The sequence below is a fragment of the Octopus bimaculoides genome, chromosome 13 (genome assembly GCF_046866305.1).
Source record: "Octopus bimaculoides isolate indiv1 chromosome 13, ASM4686630v1, whole genome shotgun sequence".
Classification (NCBI taxonomy): domain Eukaryota; kingdom Metazoa; phylum Mollusca; class Cephalopoda; order Octopoda; family Octopodidae; genus Octopus; species Octopus bimaculoides.
Genome location: NC_142940.1, coordinates 64,200,931 through 64,224,724, shown reverse-complemented (window position 1 = coordinate 64,224,724; position 23,794 = coordinate 64,200,931). Strand labels below are relative to the sequence as shown.

At 37.2% G+C, this 23,794-nt stretch overlaps 1 protein-coding gene across 6 annotated transcripts in view; it reads right to left on the bottom strand.

The window, feature by feature from the left end:
* The window catches only part of LOC106867774 (uncharacterized), a 127,602-nt gene that overhangs the window by 6,000 nt on the left and 97,808 nt on the right, over positions 1-23,794 (bottom strand). For all 6 annotated transcript variants that reach the window (XR_016244081.1, XR_008265410.2, XR_008265409.2 and 3 more), the window contains exons 2-8: positions 20,199-21,510; positions 8,355-8,498; positions 7,183-7,294; positions 5,384-5,552; positions 3,114-3,273; positions 1,821-2,022; positions 1,578-1,693 (exon numbers count right to left, since the gene is read on the bottom strand). Coding sequence is in view for 2 of the 6 variants with exons in the window: in XM_089362000.1 (XP_089218126.1) it covers positions 1,578-1,693; positions 1,821-2,022; positions 3,114-3,273; positions 5,384-5,552; positions 7,183-7,294; positions 8,355-8,498; positions 20,199-21,447 (2,152 nt within the window). In the remaining 4 variants the exon portion in view is untranslated. The remainder of the gene's footprint in view (positions 1-1,577; positions 1,694-1,820; positions 2,023-3,113; positions 3,274-5,383; positions 5,553-7,182; positions 7,295-8,354; positions 8,499-20,198; positions 21,511-23,794) is intronic.

Genomic DNA, 23,794 nt, shown 5'->3' with positions numbered 1-23,794 from the left:
TTTATATGCAGTGTTGCACAACTGCTACAAGAGTGGATAATCTACTATAATCCAATATATTCATCCTCATCATTGTTTTAACATCCACTTTTCCATGGTTGCATGGCTCAGATGGAATGCACCGAGGAAGATTCTTTACAGTCGGATGCTCTTCCAGTCACCTACCCACACCTGTTTCCAAGCAAGGTTTTTAAGACTTCATTTTACACAAAATACAATGAAATGGAATGAATAAAATAATCTATGATATTAGCCTGCTTATGGGCCATGTAACATGCTGCATAGGCAAATTGTGTGTTGGAGAGAGAGAGAGAGAGGCATGTTTAGCAGTGAGAGGTAGGAGAAAGAGGAAGTTACCATGTTGTGCTTAGCTGAAGGGAGAGGCAAAATGCAAAGGAGAGAGAAAAATGTTTAGGGGAGGGAATGTAGTAGCAGTGAAAGGTAGGAAAAATAGGAACAATATCCACAGGCATACAATCACATACACACACCCTTTCTCTTCAATCTAACAATTAAACAATGTAGCGAAAATAAGAAAAAAGGCTCCGAGATATTTTTAGCCAAATGAAAATGAGACTTGAGTTCAGAAAATGACTAGTTCAGTTGATTAAATTCCAATCTTAGAATATTAACTATAAATTTATCAAAGCTAATTATAAAGAGACACCAAAAAGAAACAAACTCCTTTAAAGGGAGAGTCTGATTTTATTTTATCTACATGAAACAGCTTTGTTATACCCTAATTTCCCTCATTTGATACAAGGTTCATAATTTATTAACAGAGGGATGGTACAATTGAGTTTTTGCCGGGTACATATTTTATTGACCCCAGAGGAATAAGATCCAAATTTGAGACTGAAGAGATGTGAAGCGAGGTGCAAAGGGCTGCAACTAAATACTGTAAGGTATTAAACCAGGATTATAACATTGCCATCATAATCTGTATCTGATATTTTAAATCAAACAGCAGGTCGAAAGTATTCACACCTCTCACTCACAAAGTCTACCTCATTTACCCTACCTGGTTTAACTGGGGTTAAAAAAGAAAGAAAGGGTCCTAGAATGGAAGGGACGGGTGCTATTGCTAGGAATGTGACGCAAATGAGTAGATATCAATTTTCAGTGATGCAGTAATAAATGGTACGTTACATGTATTGAGAAGAGCATTGCCAATGTGAGAATGATAACCTTTGCTATGAGTAATTTTTGCTTTTTTACGTAACTTTATTAGATTTTGTAAATGAACAAAATCTGGTGCGTCTATTTTAATGGCCTGTCAATGTATACAGGGAGTTCCTTTGCCCTAGGTGTCGGCAAGACACTTGATAAAGAATGGAAACAGAATTGAAAGAATAAGAAAATAATAATAATAATAACAAAACAATAATAATAACAGAAACAAAACAAACAGCAGAAGTAACATAAAAAAGTAAAAGAAGATGAGTAATGAAACCCTGAAAAGCTCATGTTGGGAAACGGTGAAGAATGAGTTGCTATGACAGGCAAGGTGAAATAGCGAGAACATAGAAGAATAGAATTATGGTGAGATGAGGGAGTAAAGAATCAAAATTCCTTACCAGCACTGGATGTATTGACTGTTTTCCGAATGTCTTCTAGTTGTTCCACTGAACAGTCCAAGACGGCAACTCCAGCACCAGCACGACATACTTCTATGTTTGACATCATCATCCACCTAGAAAATATGGTAAAGACTTATATTCTGGTTGTTAACATTGGTATATTTCCTTCATTACATTTCGTAGTAGTAGTAATAATAATAATATTAATAACAACAACAACAACAATGACAGTTAACTTACTTCCCAGTACTCGGATCAAAGGCTTCAACAGAATTCAAGTAACTGGATCCATCATGGCCACCAACAGCAAAAATTTTACCTCCAAGCGTAGCAACACCAACTCCTCCCCGACAACATGACATTGACGGCATCAATGTCCAGGAATCTGATGCTGGATCGTAACGTTCCATAGAGTGTAGTGGAGCATTGTCATCAAAACCACCTGAAACATGGAAAAATGAAAATAGAATCCACCTGAAGATGGCCAACGAGATAACACAGACATAACACTCACGTTCGAGAGTGCATCGGTGAAGGAATTAAGCCTTTTGCTTTGAAATTGGGCTAAATTGGATTACCATTAAGACAGAAATATTTATAAGAATAGACCATATTCTCTGTTATAACTTAGCCTTCATGAATGTCAACCAATTTCTCTCACATCATAATTTATCATCCCAGATATACTGAAGTAAGGTCTGTAAATTTGGGTGAGTTCATGTATTCAGGGGGAGATAAGAAAAATGACACTTTGCGAGAGAACACTTGCTTAAATAAAAATATTTTTTATGTCTGATAAAGGTCTGCTTAAAACATCATTCTAATCATCTCCATACAGTTTACTAAATGATTTCTAATGACTCAGTCACCACCTGTTTCTTTGGTTTTAGTAACTAAATACCTACTAAATGTGAAAAAAAGACAGGATAGTCATGACCGGGAAATCTTTGATCATAAACCCACAGGCCCAGAGTTGACTTCGGTAGACATGTTTTCATTTCAGACAGAGAGATAGGAAGCAAGTTCATCTATACATACACACAAACACACATGCACACAGACAAAGGGGAACAAGCACGCACATACAGCTCATTAGCTGTCTCCTTCACTTATATATATATATTTTGATTTCTTTATTGCCCACAGGGGGCTAAACATAGAGGGGACAAACAAGGACAGACAAAGCGGTTAAGTCGATTACATCAACCCCAAAAGGACGAAAGGCAAAGTCGACCTCAGTGGAATTTGAACTCAGAACGTAACGGCAGACAAAATACAGCTAAGCACTTTGCCCGGTGTGCTAATGATTCTACCATCTGGCCACCCTAACTATATATATATATATATATATATATATATATATATACACATACATATTGCATGTGTATATAATACACATGCAATATGATTCTGCAATCTGTTTCACAATACAAAACATTTGAAACAATTTGTCTGTCCTATGCAAGGATATAAATTAATGACAAAGAATAGATTTGATCCTTATTGCCCAGAAAGACAAAGAAAGTCACTCACCAACGGCGTACACCATTCCGTTGAGCACAGTAACTCCAGCACCGGCTCGTCTCTTGTTCATGTAAGCAATTGTGGTCCATTTATTTGTTAGTGGATTGTATCTTTCACAACTATCCAGTGAAGTTGATCCATCATTGCCACCAACAGCATAGAGATAACCCTAGACATTTGGAAGGGGAAAAAATAGCAAAATGAAAATTGTGGAAACTACGCTTTGAATCTGAAATAAAAGTCATATGACAAGATAAAACATAAGCATCTGATGGGCTAAAAACAAGAATGAAAATAAAAAAGATGTGCAGTCAATTAAGTGATGTATTTTCCAGGGATGCAAAACCAGGAATGTCAATCACTCAGTCTCATTCCTACTTGCTTTGAATTGGTGAAATATTATGTTTATGCCCCAAAATAAAACCAAACAGCTAATGCAGCAACACTACTGCTACTACTACTACTACTGTAATAAAGCTGCTGCTCTATTAATTACTATCTTTATTAATTACTATCTTTATTAATTACTACCATCTTACATATGTAGAAGTCCCAACATTTTTGGTAAGGGAGAGGAACAAGCATACAGTTCGATCATCCATGAGTTACTGGTGCTTATCTTATTAAACTTGGTTCCATGAAAGACAAGGTCAATGGTGGTGGCATGAATTACAACAAATGCATAAAAAAAAAGGAAATATTTACCATCTGTAACTAAGTTAAAGTCAATTGCTTTAGCAAAGGCATGAACGCTACTCAATCTTCTTTTTGCCTGCTGCAAATTTGTGGTTTCCTACATATACAACTCGCTCTTCTCCTTCAAAATGACTAAGAAAATATAACTGTGCTAAGAACTGTGCTAAGAGGAAATGCCAAATTCGTATCAAGAGAGGTAACTCAGCAGAGTTATTCCCCTTATTTGATTTGATTTTGATATTGCTGCTGGTGTATCATCATCATCATCATCATCATCGTTTAACGTCCGCTTTCCATACTAGCATGGGTTGGACGATTTGACTGAGGACTGGTGAAACCGGATGGCAACACCAGGCTCCAATCTGATTTGGCAGAGTTTCTACAGCTGGATGCCCTTCCTAACGCCAACCACTCCGAGAGTGTAGTGGGTGCTTTTACGTGTCAGCCGCACAACGGCCAGTCAGGCGGTACTGGCAAATGTATATATATATTTTTCTTTTTTGGTGTCTCTGTATTTATATTTATACTGCTTAAAACAAGTGATGTTGCTGACATACCATAACACAACAGTGCAACGATTACACATCAATAAAATTGGTACCAAATTTTAAAATAATTCTTGGAACCAATATCCTCAACAAAACGCTTGAAAGTGATAAACCAGTTTGGCCAGAATCCAATTATTGGTAAAAGATTAAATGAATAATGAAAAATTCATATACCATCCTGAATTTAAAATATTCTTTTATTACTTATTTGAATAATATAAATGATGCAAGTGTTGTGTCTCTAGTAGATTATATTCCTTGATTTCATGGCATAGTTTGCAATTTGATACAAAAGATAGGCAAGAAGGATGGTAGGTTGGTGCTATGGCATTAAGATACAGATGACTATAATAATAATAATAATAATAATTGTTTCTACTACAAGTTCATGAGCCGAAATTTCGCAAGGAGGAGACTAGTTGATTAAACAACCCCAGTGCTCAAGTGGTACTTATTTTCTTGACCCCTTGAAAGGATGGAAAGCAAATTCAATCTTGGTAGAATTTAAACTCAGAATGAAGAGACAGTGGCAAGCTAACGATTCTGACAACTCACATTAATAATGATGATAATAATAATAATAATCTATTTCTTTATTGCCCACAGGGGGCTAAACATAGAGGGGACAAACAAGGACAGATAATGGATTAAGCTGATTACATCGATCCTAGTGCATAACTGGTACTTATTTAATCGACCCCAAAAGGATGAAAGGCAAAGTCGACCTTGGCGGAATTTGAACACAGAACGTAAAGACAGACAAAATACCATTAAGCATTTCGTCTGGCATGAAAGTTTTCAAATTTTGACAGAAGGCCAGCAATTTTGAGGGAGGGGCTAAGTCAATTACATCGACCCCAGTGTCCAACTGGTATTTATTTTATCAACCCAAAAAGGATGAAAGCCAAAGTTAACCCTGGCAGAATTTGAACTCAGAACCTAAGGATTGGCAAAATGTCACTAAGCATTTTGCTTGGTGTACAAATGATTCTGCTGGCTCGACACCTTAACGATAATAGGAATAGTAATAGTTACTTTCTGTGACGTAACTCCTACACCGCCTCTAGGAACCTTCATGGATGATAAAAACGTCCAGACATCTGTCGAAGGATCATATCGTTCCACGGTGTTGAAGCAGGATGTGTCATCCAAACCACCAATGGCGTAGATTGGACCTCCTAAACAGGCCAGGGCAATTCCACGTCTGAAAATATTTTACAAGTCACTTTGATTAGAATCTTTGACAAATATCACAGAAAATTTTCAATAATAATAATACTAGCACTGCATCATCATCATCATCATCCTACAGTCCACATGCAAACAAACAAACCAATAAAGGAGCCTCTATATAACCATTCAACTGGCAAGAAATAGCAGTCAGTTTCTCTCAAATCATTTTCTGTTGCCTTAACCTTTTAGCATTCAGACCAACCATAGCCTCCCCAAATATTCTACCAGTTTTATGTTAAAACTGGCCACATCTGGCCTCTCACACATTTCATACAATGTCTTTCTAAACCTAAGCAATCACATCATGAAATTTCTTAGTTACAAGATAATTCCTGATTAACTCCAAACAATGTGAATAAATCAGCATTACATTTGACAGGATAATCTCACTGCAAAAGGGCTAATCCTGTAGCATTCAGAAATCCTTATTTATTCACATTGCTTTGAATCATGCATATCTTTGAGATTTCAATGATGTGATTGCTTATTTCTAAAATGATATTGTAGAGTAAGTGTGAGAGGCCAGATCTCGCTGATTTCAAGATAAAACATGGAGAATATTTTGGTCGGATTTGGCTGGTTTAAGTGCTAAAGGATTAAAAAAAAGTACAGATATGATGATGTGGTTCTTTTTATAGAAATACGTGGGGGTGGTCACAAATAGAAGACTTTATGTTATAATTCTCATCAAGCAGAGCTGACCTTGAGTTAAACAACAACATTAAGCAATGTGAGACAGTATGGGAATTACCATGAGGTCACATTTAACAGAAATTACTTGGTTCTTTATTAACAACAATTCGGTTTAATAGCTATTTATATGACTATGCTAATTAGTTAGACTCTTCTAAAAATGTAAATTATACATGTTTATCAGTATTATCAGAAAAATATTTGGGTCGATAGTTCTAAATGAAACTATTCTCTGAATACAAGATGACTCACGCAATCATCTACATATTTGCTTGACCAGCAAAATATTCCTCAAATCACAAATTATCAACTCAAAAAGAGAGGATGAATGTGCAGAAAGTAGTCTTAGCTAGAAATTGAAAGCAGGATGGTCACTTATGGAACACCTTTGATCATAGTTATACTCAACCTGCCAGTAAACAACACTATTAACTACAACAGTATCACAAGTCAACAAAGGGTTTGACCTGCTAGAAATAGTGACCAAATACTCTCCAGATCACACTTAGAGACTTAAGAAAAAAAGGAGATGCACTTGGATACATGTCTCGGTGAAAGATGAGATGTAAAGACACTCAATCGCAGATCTAGAGTTGAGGTTCAAGACCAACATCATCTGCCAAAGGAAGAGTCTCTGTGTTGCTGCTCAACCTGTTAGAAATATTCAAACCCCTTCCAAATCTTACAAAACAGAACTTAACAAATAATGTAGTCCTAAATACACTGTCTGTAAAAAAAAAGATGTAAAGGTCACAGTTGGGATGCTGGTTCATAGAATCTACAGAATAAAGGTTAACCTGGAGATGAACAACAAGAAAACCTTTAGCATTGTTCTTTTCCTTTTCTGCATCAACTGGATTCACAAATCCCAAAAGAGAGATATTCCGACAGAGACAGATGTGTGTTACCTGAGGGATCCCATAGGGGCAATATATGACCACTTGTTTTTGACTGGATCAAACACTTCCCCACTGTTCAGATGTGTGAATCCATCATGTCCTCCAATTGCATAAAGGCGACCTGTAAAATAATTAGCCAGAAATTAACATCTTTTTTTTTTACGTTAAATTGTAATACAAAGTTTTCTTAATTTTGTTCATAAATATAATTATTCTCTGGCAGAGGAGGGAGAACAAATTCTGTAATGGCAGAGTACATTTGCAGTGTACTCAATAGAACACAATTTTAGCAGCAAGCAATTACAAGGTCTGTACCGTTTCCACTCTGCTACAGTATTTCTCCAGATGATGAACAATCGTTTCTACTATAGGCAGAGGGGCTGAAAATTTGAGGGAGCAGGGCATAACCGGTACTTATTTCAACAACCCTAAAAGGATGAAAGGCAAAGCCAACTTCAATAGAATTTGAACTCAGAAGAAATGGTACTAAGAATATTATTGATCCCACCTTGATTTGTACCCAGAATTTAGAAACACAGACTAAACACAAGGCATGAAACCTGACATAATTAATTCTGTTAATGCACTGCTTTAATGAAATAATAATGAAGCCACAACAAGCGAATGCAATTAATCTAATCAAGCCTTGTACATGGCTGGAATATATTTTATCAACCCTTTACAAGGAAGGAAGGCAAGCAAAAGTTGGTCAGCATCATTTGAATGGGAATCCGAAGAAGTTGAAATTAAAGAATATAGAGGAATTGAATTTTATGCTCAGTTCATTTTGTCATTCTAGATACACCATGTCTGAAATAAGGGGCTGACCTAAATGCAGAACAGTTGACCTAAATAAGAAGAATTCAATAGCTACAGTAGTAAGGTTCGATCTCCTGACCAATGTGTCTCCAGAGTTGCTTATTAATTCCAAAGCCATTCAAACATTTGGCTTTTCAGGAAGGAAAAAAAAAACTGGATTTTAAACGATTTTCAACTTGAGATACCTGTACTTAAGTGGTTCTTTATTGTAACAATCCCAGAAGAATGAAAGGTAGGCTAGGTTAACGTTGATGAGGTATGAACACAAAATGTAAAGATCCTAATTAAACATACCTCATTTGATGACATGGGAAAGGTATGAACGGACAGCACACCTGTAGAAGTGAAAACACTGCACTCACCTGAAGCTGCACATACTCCAACATGTCGTCTGCGAGTATTCATTTCAGCAATTGGAAACCAGGAATTTTTGCGGTAGTTGTAACATTCTATACTCTTGAAAGGGTCACCTGCTGCTCCTCGACCCCCCACACAAAAAAGTACACCTGCAACAAGAAATATTCATATTATTATTATTATTATTATTACTTCAAACATTATAACCCAGAGTTCTGTGAGGCAAATGCCTTGATATTTCTGCAACACTAACTTCAGGAAAACTACCAGTCACCCGATCACCCACCAAGTGGATGGACACACAAGCTAGATTGACAACATTCTCACCAGAAAATAGGATAGGTAATACACTTGTGAACGGAAAGTTCTTTCCTGGTGAAGAATGTACCCCTTACATAGGTTAGTGGTTAGTGATTTCAGACTAGTGTGAGATGCACCAACTAACCTGCACTGCAATAATTAGCCATACATACATATCACCAATGAACTGTTTATGCACGAAGTAACCCAGGATAGTTAAATTAATATTTACATATTTAATGTATTGGTTAAGAAATTAAACGGTAACACTAACTCAATTATTGTTTCTCAAGGGGACCTAGTGATTTACTTTTTTTAATATATACTAATTGATCACATCAGATTACATATGATTAATTAATAGTAAAACTGTAATCAGCCTGGTCACAGGTGTTCTGAAAAGCATTAAACATCTCTTTTAGCTTTTTAGAAGGATGGGTGAATAGAAGTTGTGATATTCACACATTTTCATAATGAGTTTAGCAGAACGAGTCAAACAGTTGTAACAAAGAACTAAACACACCAAAAACAACTCATCACTTTACTACAGCAGATGTTAAATATCTGGATGAAGTAACTAAAAGACGGATTTTAAATGCCACACACACACACACACAAAGCTTTTAAGTTGGTGAAGAACATTTTGAATAATTTCTTATAACAATGACTTTCTTTAGTTTTCTATCATATTTGAGTGACAAATGTAATCTTTTAAGTCAATAAGTGTTGTGGATGACCTTGTTGAAATGTTGGTGGTTCTTTATCAATGCTCGGTCATGTGGTCAGGACACTTGATACTTAAATGGCCCAGTTTACTTGGCTGTAGTTAGGCATTAGTGGAAGGAACATTCTACTCATCATAAGATACAAAAGCAAGGCACAGAATGTTTTAAGTCTGCTACCAGAAAATTAAGGAACTCTTAACAAGGGTTCTGAAGTAGATTGAAAAAGAAACAAAAATGGCCAGTCAAGAAGCCCTTTTGGTTTCATGATATTATACAGATTAGAGATCATTCTTTCCATGTACGGAATATATACATATCGTTTATCTTTTCTTCCAGTCATTTCACTGCAGCTATGCTGGGGCACCGCCCCGAAGGCTTTTAGTCAAATCAACCCCAGGATTTATTCTTGATAAGCCTAGTACTTATTCTATCGGTCTCTTTTGCTAAACTGCTAAGTTATGGGGACATAAACACACCAACACCAGTTGTCAAGCTGTGGTGAAGGACAAACATAGACACAAAGACCCCCCCCCCCATATATATATATGACGGGCTTCTTTCAGTTTCCATCTACCAAATCTACTCACAAGGCTTTGGCCTGCCTGCAGCTATAGAAGACACTTGTCCAAGGTGTCACACAATGGGACTGATCCCAGAACCCTGTGGTTAAGAAGCAAGCTTCTTACCACACAGCTATGTCAGTGCCTATATATATTCATGCCATATACATCTAAAGTATTTCAGTATGAAAGAGCCTGTACCCCAAATTCCAAGCTATAATCATCATAGCAACTATATCTATATTGGAATTTAGCATAAGCTGTCAACTCCAGAGAGCTCCAGTTACCAAATCATTGTTTCCCAATTTTCCAAGATCATTTTTGCCATGTTGGCACTGGTTGAGAAGTCTCCTTTAAATCATATTGCCATTTCTCTTAACAGTCCCATGCTGTTGTGTTTGAGATCTTGCATGACACTTTTTCACCAGGTATTTATCATTCCTTCACATTACACATGTCTATATCAGCACAATTATATCTCCACATTAGCTGATGTCCTTAATGTTGGCGGCACCTGCAACTCACTTGTGTCCCACCATTCCTATTGGTTAACATAGCACATAGTCCAACAGACTATAACTGAGTAATTTCTTTCCAGTCTTTGGAAATATTCCACATTCAATGTCTCCGTCTCACTAACGTGCTTCACTACATTTCTTAGAAAAGCTTTGATGCCATCAGATGTCAACTATTAATTGTACACTTTTCACTGACCAAATCAGTTGCGAGTTTTATGTCCTGGCCTTGAATATGATGCAGCTGCAACAGGTGAGGTATGGACTATCAGCTCCCCCCCCCCCCCCGGCAACAGTATTGACGCTTTATTAATTCAATTAGTTCTGTCTTGATAATATACATAAATTCAGATTAACTGTGCAAGACAGAAATACACACACACAAAAAAGAAAAAAACCCATTCAGCAGAGAGACAGATAAAATAAGTGGAGAAGGGTGTGCAATGTCTATTTTGGCAGCAATCTTGAAACTCAACGAGGCAAATCTTATGCCATGAATTAGCTTAGATAAGAGCAGTCGTTGAGAGAGAAGGGATATTTGTATATAGAGTAAAAGATACAGAGAATTAAGATTCTCCAAAGGTAACAACTTTTCATTAATTTACTGCCAAAAGATCAAAAGTCCACAAAGCAAAACATATGTAACAAAATTCTATCTTCTATGAAATAAAAAAAAAAGCGTTCATTACGTTTATCAGAAAATCACCTTTGCTTCTTGAAAGCAATGAGGTTCGTTAATTTAACATCAAAGAAAAAGTAACAGAAGTTGATTTACATTATTCTTGAATATCTTCCAAAGTAAAAGTGCACAAAAAAAAAAACTGATAACTAAATTTCTCAACAAAATATTATCATTAATTATATATACAAAAAAAAAATGTTTATATTATTTCAAAAAGAATCTGAGAGTTATAACCACAAGAGAGACTATGTATACAAGACATAAACAGTTGCACTTTCAACTTAACTGGGTTTCGTCAGATCCAATGCACTCAAACCATATGTGTTTTTTTAGTTACCTTGGTGATATATCAGTCAATATCTAGAGTAAGCAATCTGGTCGTGAAGGTTAGGCAATTAGTGTTTGAGAAAAATTATGTACCACACGACAGGGTACAAGAATTAATTTGATTAAGAAAGTATTTCTAGCTTTATTCTAAGACAGTTTAGAGTTTATACTTCAAAGATATTCGTTCTGGTTATTGACAGATATATATAAACAGCCTGTGGTTTTAACAAGAACAAAGCTAATGAGACACCCAACAAGGTTGAAACTGTGATCCTTTGATTATTTGACCCAAATGTTTGTTCCAAAAGGCTTTTAATTCCAATTTTTTCTTTATTTAGAGCAGAACTAGAAATAACCGTTATTATGAATATTCATGACATGCATTCATGAATTATAAAATTATTGGTTATAAGTTTCCAAAAAGCCAATTCTTTTCTTACATTTAATTTATTCATGTGTTCTCTAGTAGTACATCATAAGAACAAGTCATGTTTCTCCCATTTCAGGGTGCTTGTCAATACTGTGTACCCCCTAGTCACTCTCATGCTTTTGGATTAATGATTGAAGAGATTTAGTGAAAGAAAGGGATTTTTTCAAGAATAAACATACTTTTTTATGCCAACTGAAATTTAATATTCTTACAGACCTTTGGCATTATGTTGTGCTCAAGCATCAAGACCCATCGAGCTGAGCAAAATCACAGTCATGGAAGATACCAGTGTCACACAAATGGCACCCATGCCGGTGGCACATAAAAGCACCCATTACACTCTCAGAGTGGTTGGTGTTAGGAAGGGAATCCAGCCATAGGAAACTATGCCAAATCAGACTGGAGTCTGGTGCAGCCTTCCAGCTTACTAGCCCTGGTCAAACCATCCAACCCATGCCAGTATGAACAACAGACGTTAAATGATGATGATGATGATGATAATGATGATGGTGGTGGTGGTGGTGGTGCCACATAAAAATTTTACAGATGCTGGTGCTACATAAAAAGTAACCAGTACACTCTGTAAAGCGGTTGGCATTAGGAAGGGCATGAAACAGTAGAAACATGCCAAAACAGACAATGGAACCCGGTGCAGCCCTCCAGCCTGGCCAGCTCCTGTCAAACTGTCCAACCCATGCCAGCATGGAAAACAGGCATTAAATGATGAAATTTTTTTCATATCATTTGAAAACAATTGTTTCTTTACTGTAGAGAAAGTATTAGTAAAAAATTAACCTCAAAAGGGTTAATTAATAAATTGTTTAACCTTTATGAAAGGACTGTATTAATCTATCAATCAGACTAACCATTTTTGTGCTGGAAACAAGATAGACATTTCTTCAAGAATTACATATAATTTCCTACTGATATCAAATACCTTTTTCACATTTTAAATAATAACATCATTGTTTTTCTCATATCTTATAAAGATGCAACACTTTTTATCAGTAAGCTTTGTCTCCAAAAGGTTAAGAATCAACTATCAAAGATTTCCATATCATTCCTACCGATTAACAGATTTCTTCATTTTCAAACCAGATGATAATTCTCCTGGAAGTGTTTGGGGCAGAGTGATGAGAGATGCAACGATGAATGATGGCATATTATCGTCTTTGATGTTTTTGTTTAGAAAGAAAACACAAGTCTCAGCTGTAGATAGTTTTATTGACTACTGTGCTGGAAGAAGGCAAGTTTATCATACTACTCTGTGCACAAGGCCTAACATGCGTGCTTGTGTTTGTGTAGGAGAAAGGAAGAGAAACAGAGAGAGAGAGAGAGAGAGAGAGATGGAATGAGATAACAGCAACGAAAACAACAATAATAATAATAATAATAATATAATAGATAGATAGACTCAGACAGACAGATGAACAGATAGATAGACAAACAGATAAATGGACAGATGGGAAAACAGACAGGGGGACAGACAGGTAGACAGACAGGTAGACAGACAGGTAGACAGACACATAGACAGGCAGACAGACAGGTAGACAGATAGGTAGATAGATAGAGAGAGAGAGAGATAAAGACAGATAAGAATACCCAATGTGGTCACTATCATTATTATTATTATAATTAGTTATATAGTATGGTTGTTCTGAGATATTTTCAGCAAAAGAGAAAAAATAGAAGAGGCACATGGCAAAACGGACAGCTGGGTTGGAAATTCCAAGTAATCTGATAGATTAGCAGCCACTGTCTGAATATTGGACTTTGAAAAGCTCCACTTCCCTTAGAACACATGCACAAATGTTGCATTAACAGTATGTGTCTTAATCTTATACTGCGCTGCAGAAAATGTCTATCTATTTTAAGCCAACACCAAGCAGATAGAGAGATTTTCTTGCCATTATACGCAATATTTTCATAGATGTCAACCAGATCAGTTTTAATTCTGTGATAGAATTTCATAGTCAAATGAGTGTCTTCTTTAACTGGCGACACAGCCTAGAAGTCCATATATTGTACATAAAGATAGGTGTTTACATCTGACTGTATACAATATTAACCAAAATAATCCATAGATATACAGATATGGTCGTTCAGTAAAGCATACATACAGACAGACATGTATACTCTCACTTGAAAAAAAAGAAATCTCTTTAATGTGTGAAGACCAAATGTTTACCTTTGTTTAGAGAATGGATGAGAGGAAGCAAGCAACAACAAGGATCCAGAAAGAAAAAAAAAATGAAGACAATTATAACATCATGCAGGAAAAATTAAAAGAAGAAGGAAATGAAATATACACACACACACACTCATATATATATATATATGTATGTATGTAAATGTATGTATGCGTGTATTTCTATTTTCTGTTTTGTTTCCATCAATAATCAGTTAATATCATGGCTTGATATTTTCCCACGGTTTGTTAAAACAAACTTGTCTGATGTTATCGTAATGTATTTCTGTACACGGTCTCATAGCAACCACACAATTTATAGCATTTTGTTTGTCTTCCCCCACTTGCTTGATCATTACTGTAGAAACAAAACGAACATGTGACTCTCTCTCGTTAAGGCCTCTTTCAGTCGTGACTGAGCACCCATCTGCACCTGGAAAGTTCCTGAGCAGTTGCCCATGGGTAGATCTCGCTTCTCCATGTTGTTGATGTTTTCTTATGGAAAGACAAGGGCACACACAGCTTAGCAGCAGTGTCATAGGAGGTTAATTCAGAACAGGGAACTGGAACAAACACCACAAGGCATTTTGTCTCCTGCTCTAGAAATTTTAGAAAGCTACACCAGCAACGTAGTAGTAGTAGTAGTAGTAGTAGTAGTAGTAATAGTAGTTGTAGTAGTATGGGGGTATGCCAGTCCCCATACAACATTAAGCCTAAAGTAAAATGAAGAGTTTTGCTCAAGAACACAACACACCACCCAGTCCAGGAATCGAACCCTTGACTTGATGATCATGAATCCAACACCATAACCACTGGGCCACATGCCTTCACACCACTCATGTAACCAGTTCTAAAATATAACAAACTTCAAACCAACAAATAAACTTGCCTCTGAGCTTGATTGTAACCATAGTAACAAGATTATGATGAGACCAGAGTTTTTATTTGGCCCCAGGTTATTGATCAGAGCTGACCTGTGGCTCTGACCGATCACACCTATGACCACTGGCATTCAAGCCATAACCACTCGTTCTTTTTTAGTCATAGTGTCTTTATTCCTTACAGCATTACCCAATAGAGAGTGGTTCAAGTTTAATTTGGCTGCTATTTCTACTATGTCAAGTAACCCCAAGGAGAGTCCTCCATTGACCTGTCCAGTGACCAGTCAGACTTGATAATTGTTAAAGAAACAAAACAGTCTTATGATCACACTCATACACAGGGCAGACATGAAACTGGAGTTTCTAAGCTTGGGAGTTACCTTAAATACAAGACTGCCATGTGACCACAGTTATATAAATATAACTGATATTGATCCAACCAGACAGCCTCTATGTTTTATAGTTACCATAGAAACAAAATTGTCTTGTGATCACAGTTATAAACTGCCATTGCACCAGTCTCCATGTTTCCTATGGAAACAAAAATGTAATATGTAGCAATAGTAACAAATTTCAGGCCTTGTGCCTACAGCAGAAAGGATTATTATTATTATTATTATTATTATTATTATTATTATTATTATTTCAGTGGGATAAAAGCACTTTACTAATACTGCAAGTGATACAGTTGGTGACATTGAGGCTAATGATAATGAATCTGTCACCAACAGGGCATAAAAATATAAAGATATCTAATTTGAAACAAGGGTAACAGATGAAGAAAACATTACAAGAACAAATTACATACATGGTGTGGGGGGGGGCGACTATGCAAAAAAAGAAAATGGCATGGAGAATGAAAGTGACATCCCACCAAGGGACGGCCACAGATCCAGAATCACACCAATTCCTAAAGGAAAGTGCCCTCACACAGTGCTGTTCTATGGTCTTCAGGTGCACACTGAGAGGAGACCCTTCGCACTCACTCTCATCCCCAAGTGGAACTTGAAAAGAAGTTGATAAATTTTTGACCAAAAGGGAAATTTTTGGTATTTTTCTAATCCTCTGGCGGTAGAGGAATTGATTTTTGCATTTGACTGTAACAAAACTGTTAACAGTTGATTTGCCAGCAGCAGTGTTGGCACTGTTAATGGTGTTACTGTTAATACTGGTGGTGGCGGCAGCAATGGTTGTGTTGGTAGAATTGGCAGATGTATTGTTGCTGCTGTTAACCTTCATATTTTCATTGTTCCCCTTGTCAACATTGCTGTTCTTTTCTTTACTTTTCTTGTCATCACGCTTGTTGTTGTTGTTGTCAAGTTTTGGGGAAGACATGTAGTCAAATTAATACCAATGAATGACTGGTACTTTATCAACAGCCAATCCTATGGCAGAAGTCAATTTAATAGAAGAATCTTTACATATTATTACTGGTACTTATTTTACTGACCTGTGAAGATGAAAAGCAAACTTTAACCTGGAGTAATTTGAACTCGAAACATAAAGACACATAAGTAAACGCTATAGATGTGTTGATTGCTCAACTCATCATAAGAGATCAACAGTAAGTGGTTAATGAGAAAACTAATCCTGGTATTTCAATTGCTGATGATGAAAATATATAAATAGCTGAGATGATGATAGGTGAGGAAGCTTAATTAATGATTAATGCAATTGATTGTCATGGACATCATTTACACAGGAGGTGAACAAGTGAACTTATCTGATAGAAACCATAGTACCACCCACAACCACCACTGACAGACAGACAGTTACACACACACACACACACACACACACAAGGAGTATACACATACACAAAGATAATGGATGCATCGTTCTCAGTTCAAAGCAATATCCAAAGTGACAACAACACACACATACATACATACATACATACATACTCGTGTATGTGTGTGCTTGTATGTGCATACATACGTGTAAATCTAAGCAAAGTCTAGAGTGCTCATACACACTGAAGGAATAGGTAGATTATTCAAAGAGCTAAGATATAAGCAAAGAGAGGATCATACACATAAATATAAAAGATATCAAGTAAATCTGAACAGTGTGTATATATATATATATATATATATATATGTGTGTGTGTGTGTGTATGTGTGTATGTATATATATATATATATATATATATATATATATATATATATACTCAAAAATGACAGTACACATGCAAACACACACACACATTTTGTTTAAGAGTGTGTGTGTGGTTAAAAGCAAGCAAGTTGTTTAAAAATAGAAAGCCGAGTGCAGGAGACATACTCAACTCTTGCACCACCACAGGTAATATGGTGCTCAGACAAACCTTATGATCTGATTAGGAGTTAGAAATTAAAGAAACAGGCAACTGGACTCTCACTTGCCAGTAGGATCTCGAAGAAAAGTCAGCAATGCATTAATCTCATTAACTTGACAGAGGGAAACACATTAATTAATTGCCTCAGATACAAATGCAATGCTTCCTGTGCTAAACTTAGCCCTCCTAACTCAGGAAGCATAAAACAAAACAGTAGGCATTTGTCTTACAATGTACAGCTGCAGTTTTGTGGAATGAATTGAATAAAAGAGACAAACAAATGCTTGAAACAGAGGTGAGACAGCATCAAGGGCAAAATATTTGCCTGTGTTGATAGGTTCACAACTATTGCAACCAGTAGTTTTTAGGTGTGCTTCATGGGTCACTCAGTGGCTGGAAATACATCAGAGCTACAGAGACTTATTGTTCATGCAAGGATAGTTTTAACAGAAAATAACAAGTGTTAAGAAGCAAAGTCAAAACACTGCACACGAGTGTAAAGAAGTTCAACCCCAGCGATTAGTAATCGAGTAAGCTAATGTCATGCTTCACATCCTGCTTTCAAGGTTTCAATCTTTTTTCAGTTCATTCTCAAAATATAAATGTCACAGCTGACAAGCACAATAAGCCTGACACATGTTCAACGTTGAAATATCACTGGACCAATATAAATATGAACTTCTTCACGTGCTGGGACATGTGTAAGAGTTTTAACCGAAGTACAACATTAGACTTATAAAGAAAGTTATTATTAGCACTAAAAATGTCAGTGTAGACTGGGTCAAGCCTTCCTTCAACTGATCATTCACAACTAACTCAGATGTTGCAAGCTGATAGTGGTAAAAACTATACATATATCTATAGGTATCAGGGATGTGAATATTTGAAGAAGACATTGCAGGTGGTGAAAGGTGTCAACCGTCTTAATTATCCATGATAAAATCATTATAACATCAAAAATATTCAGACCATCTTGTATATTTGAAGGTATTGACCGGATGGATATGCAGGATGCCGAAATACAAGCTCACGAGGAACAGGTTCAATCCTACTGCAAGTATTATGTTGAGTTCTTGAGGTGTGATAATTCATCTATACTGATTATTGGGGGACAGATCTTCTGTGAATGCCGAATACAAGATGCATCATCCACCTGCAGAAACCAAGCAAATCTACCGGTATAAAGACTAGCTTTTTCAGCTGCTCCTTATTCTGGAAATATTTATAACTTCATATATTTAATAGAGCTGCCAAAGTTAGCAGGAAAAATGACCAATCAGTCAAATAAGGAGCACCAATTCCTGTCCTATCAAAATGGAACTGATTTAACTATGAATAAATAGATAAAAGTACGAGTTTTAGGTTTTTTGGTGGGTTTTGTGCCAATATCAAAATCTATGCACAAAAAGAAGCACAGAATGATAAAAATGATTACAAGATTGCAATGTCCAATTTACATGCGATAAACCAGCAGCCCATCCAGAGAAACACTCACTTCACATCCAGTAAATGGCAAAATACAATGCCTGTGACGATAACTGTTAACAAGTAGGCTTCTATGTAGCTGCTTGACCATCTAGAAGTAACAGACAAATCACCCTCAAATCACAGCCTACCATCTTAGAAAAAGAGAGATACAATGAATAATGTAGAGTTAAGTAAGCGAAACAGATTGTGAGGAGTATGGTCTAATCATATATTCACAGGATCGATGAGGACTTGGGCTTAAACAATACTAACTGGAACTAAGATAAAAACTACTATTTCTAGTACAACTACTAATACCAATGCACAAATAACTGTTACTGTTATTACTGAATGCATGAGAGAGTGTGTGTGTGGGGGGGTCATAATGTCTTGTTTCTCGTTTGTGACAATGATTGTGATAATGACGATGATGATGATGATGTGCAGGCAGCTTAACAGAATATCAAGTAGTTTGTATTTGACAAAACACACATGGTTTGACACATGCAAGCAGAAAAGGAAGGGAATGACAATGGAAACAAAATTAACAACAACAACAACACTCCCCCCCCCCCCCCCTACTATTCTCCACCCACACACACACACAAAAAAAAACAGGTAAGATACACCAACTCTGTTTCAAATCATACACAAGGACTGCACCAATGCCTGAAGAAGACACACACACACACACACACAGAGTGAGTGAGTGATTAGCAAATGCATAATGCCTGAGCAGTTGTTATCTGCACAGTTAATCTATTTAGTTGTCTTACTCCAATATTGGGAGGCGGTGGAGCACTGGAGGAGAAATAATTGCTTCAACACAATTGTTTACATTAAGTGCTTAATGCTTACCTACATCAGTGAGTATGCATGCGTGAGTGTTCTTTGTGTGTGTGTGCGCGTGCACTAAGCATAACATGGTTTCTTGATGGAGGGGAAAAATATGTGTACACACACAATTACAAACATGTATGTATATATATCTAAAAGTAATTTTGTTATGCGCATGAGCATGTAAATGATATATATCATCATCATCATCATTATTATTTAATGTCTGTTTTCCATGCTGGCATGGGTTGGACGGTTTGACAAAAGCTGGCAAAGCCAGCGGCCACAACAGGTTCCAATTGTCTGTATGTATGTATGTATGTGTGTGTACGTAATTATATGTGTGTGCGTATGTATGTGTGTGTACGTATGTATGTGTGTATGATGTATGTGCGTGTATGTGTGCATGTGTGCATATGTATGTGTGTGTACGTTGTGTGTGCATCATTCAGTGAAAGCAAGAAAGACACACGGAAGGAACATTACTCACCCCCCACACACACACGCACACAAACACCCACCCACACACACACACACACACATACATACACACACGCATACACACACACACACACACAGAGTCCTAGAATTGGGAAGCCAGGAAAGCAAAGCAATGTTACCTGCATAGCTTTTACGTGGTTTCATCCTCTCCGTAATCTTCACCTCGATGATCAGGTTAGTGTGAGACATCTGGTAATGTTTGGCTTCATCCAAAAAGTCCCGACACTCAAAACTTTTCTTTAAAAGGTCCTCAGTTTCAACACAATCCATAAGGTAACTCACCGGTATAAGGGGCAGTTTGACATGTGCAAGCAGTTTTGGCAAATAACATCGCCGTTTCATTAAGTCTTGTTTAACCCATTTCATTACACCCTCGTAAACGCGAATTTCAGAAGGTACATTAAGGTTCGGTGAACTGACGATGATGTCGATGACTTTGTAGGGCATGTTACAGAACTCCTCTTGGTCAACTACCTCAAGGAAATGTTCCAATATGTATTCATCTGTTACTTTGACCAATTCCGTACAGCCATGCTGCTCGGCAAAGTTTCTGACACCGACACAGTTTGTTGGATGCAAATGGTTCTGCATAAATTTGCAGCAGGCTTGTGCAACTGCTTCCATTTGCAAAATGGAAGATGCATAGAGAAGCTGTTGCACATTGTCCACAGTGAGAGTCACCTTAGAGGTGTATGCAAACGTTATGAGGGCTTGAAGACAATGCTCATCCAGGTCGTGTATCGTCAGGACACCCTGCTTGCTCTCTGCCATGTCTGATGTAAACATACCTTTGAAATAGTTACTGACACATGCAAGAACAACCCGATGGCACCATATCGACTTCTTGCCAACTCGAATCTCCAAGTCACATAATATCTTTCGATTGTAGAAATCCAAAAGAGCCTTGAAGCCCTCTTGGCAGTGGTTTGAAGCCTCGAAGACGATTTCAGAAGCTTCGCTGGAACTTTTGGAATCGATTGATGCTGACGATGAAGAGGATACTGATGTTTGTGGGTTTGTAGACATTTTGGTGGCAGCAGAGGCTGAAGAACTACAGCTAGTCGTAGCGAGTGTAGAGGTGCTGGTGGTGGTGGTAGTGGTGGTACTCGTTGTGCTGTTGTTGATGCTGATGCAGATACTACTGCTGATGTTGTTGTTGTTACTGCTGCTGCTGCTGCTGCTGCTACTACTGCTGCTGGCAGTGCAGCCACTGGAAATGGTCACAGCTGAAGTAGTTGGCTGGGTAACTGGCCACACGCAGGGACGACTTGTTAAGTAATTCTTTCGATTCGGCACAGGTGGTATTGGAGGCACTTTTGGTGCTGGCAAGCTATCCTTCCGTCTTGGAAGCGGAGGCACCTCAGACATGCTAAAGAAATTCTAAAGAATCAAATGACGTCAGAAGAGTGGATCAAGCTCCAAGCCAGAAGCCTAAAAATAGAAACAAGAAAAGAGACACATTAATAATAACATCTAACCAAAATGTAGGAATTTTAGAAGGAAGGAGGTTAAGCAACAAGAGTATAGAACTATGAAGTTTATAAAGCTATAATTAATAAGATCTGTGACGAAGTTCTAGAAATGGTGCAGGACTAAAGATTCTGAAGTATTTAGTTATGTCTCTTTACCTCTTGAGGTCATCTGTTGTCTGAGTCAACTTTTGCTTCTCTGGTGTTGATAAAATAATGTAGCAGCAGATAAAATAAGGCATTTAAATACTCAATAAATTGTCAATTATTGAGCTGCTTTTCTTAAAACAAATATTCTAGTACAAAGGAACTTCTTTTCTACTCTAGGCACAAGGCTCGAAATTTTATGTTTTCTTTTTTTGGTGGGGGGAGGGGGCCAATCAATTACATCAACCCCCAGAACACAACTGGTACTTAATTTATCAATCCTAAAAGGATGAAAGGCAAAGTTGACCTTGGCAGAATTTGAACTCAGAAAGTAAAGACAGACAAAATACCACTAAGCATTTCACCCAGAGGTAATAAATTCAACATTTGGGATTGACTCACAACCCTAGCTCATCAGATATGTCATGCACACTCCTGTAGAAGCAGAGTTGCCAAATTGCATATTTAGCACCAATCTCTTCAACAACACTGAATAGATTTAACAAAGTCAACTGCCAGAAATGTTACATTCTTCACTTCACATGGCAATTAAACTTATCAAATGCTTCCACAAACCATCCCAAGAACTGATTGTTGCTGACACAGACCATCACAAGCTTTCTGTTTCCAGACCTTACCCTTTTAATGCCAAAGTGCTTATAGACTATCCTAAACTCATTAGAGCCAAGCATTGTAAAGTATTCATGAAGAACCATCCTGTCTTTTGAATTAGGTAAATATAATTCTTTACATTTTATTTTTTAATAGTAAAATGTAAAGGAAAAGTAATAAAACTTTTCTCATACCAATTTCCTTACCAGTACCTAACACATGTAGAAACCATTTTCCACGCAAGTCTATACAAAAGATTAGACATAAACACCTACACATACTTACAGGTTTTAAAAAGCAAAGACTCTCTAATTAGAATAGCTCTGCAGACAAGTTCAAGAGTTCCAGTGAGGTAAGATGTCAATACCTTGATTTCAACCAATAACTAGGACATGCAATAACTCTGGCTATTCAAATTCTTCAAATTCCAGACGTCTATTAACTCAGCTCCAAAGTGCTGCTAATCTTAAGAACTCATTTGCAATTTGGAAAGGAATAAATTCCATTGCATAAACTGTCTTTCCAGCTATGTCAATCATCATAAAAATACATTCCTTCACAAACATCATCATCATCATCATCATCGTTTAACGTCCGCTTTCCATGCTAGCATGGGTTGGACGATTTGACTGAGGACTGGTGAAACCGGATGGCAACACCAGGCTCCAGTCTAATTTGGCAGAGTTTCTACAGCTGGATGCCCTTCCTAATGCCAACCACTCAGAGAGTGTAGTGGGTGCTTTTACGTGTCACCCGCACGAAAACGGCCACGCTCGAGATGGTGTCTTTTATGTGCCACCCGCACAAGCCAGTCCAGGGGCACTGGCAACGATCTTGCTCGAAAATCCTACGGGAGCCAGTCAGGCGGTACTGGCAACGGCCACGCTCAAAATGGTGCATCTCATGTGCCACCCGCACAAGAACCAGTCCAGGGGCACTGGCAACGATCTTACTTGGCTTGCCGGGTCTTCTCACGCACAGCACATTTCCAAAGGTCTCGGTCAGTAGTCAGTTCATAGATAAACTTTTATTATTCAGTTTTGTTCAGATTTAGGACAGCCCTGATCCAACAGACCTGTTATCAAGGATATTCCAACCATGAGCATCCCCACTTTTTCCTTAGAATACTGGACATAGGAAGTCAAGTGCTGCCATATACAACATCTGCTTTCTTCTAAAGTGTTAGGGTATGATGTGGAAAAGTCTATGCTGATATTTCTAGCATATGCCGAGCTCCTTTGTTGGCTGGTAGTGTAGTATAGCAGTTGGTTCATTCTGTGGCAATTATCCACATGAATTGTTACTGTTGTTTAGTCTCATAGCAACCCTGACCCAGAATAGCTATCAAACGTGTGAGGGGTTTTTTTCTTTTCTTTTTTAACCAAATCCTATATATTTAAGACTATTTTGTCCAATATGTCCTTTCTTAAGATGGTAGGATGTGATTTGAGGGAGATTTAGCAGTTATTTTCTAGCAAGTTAAGCAA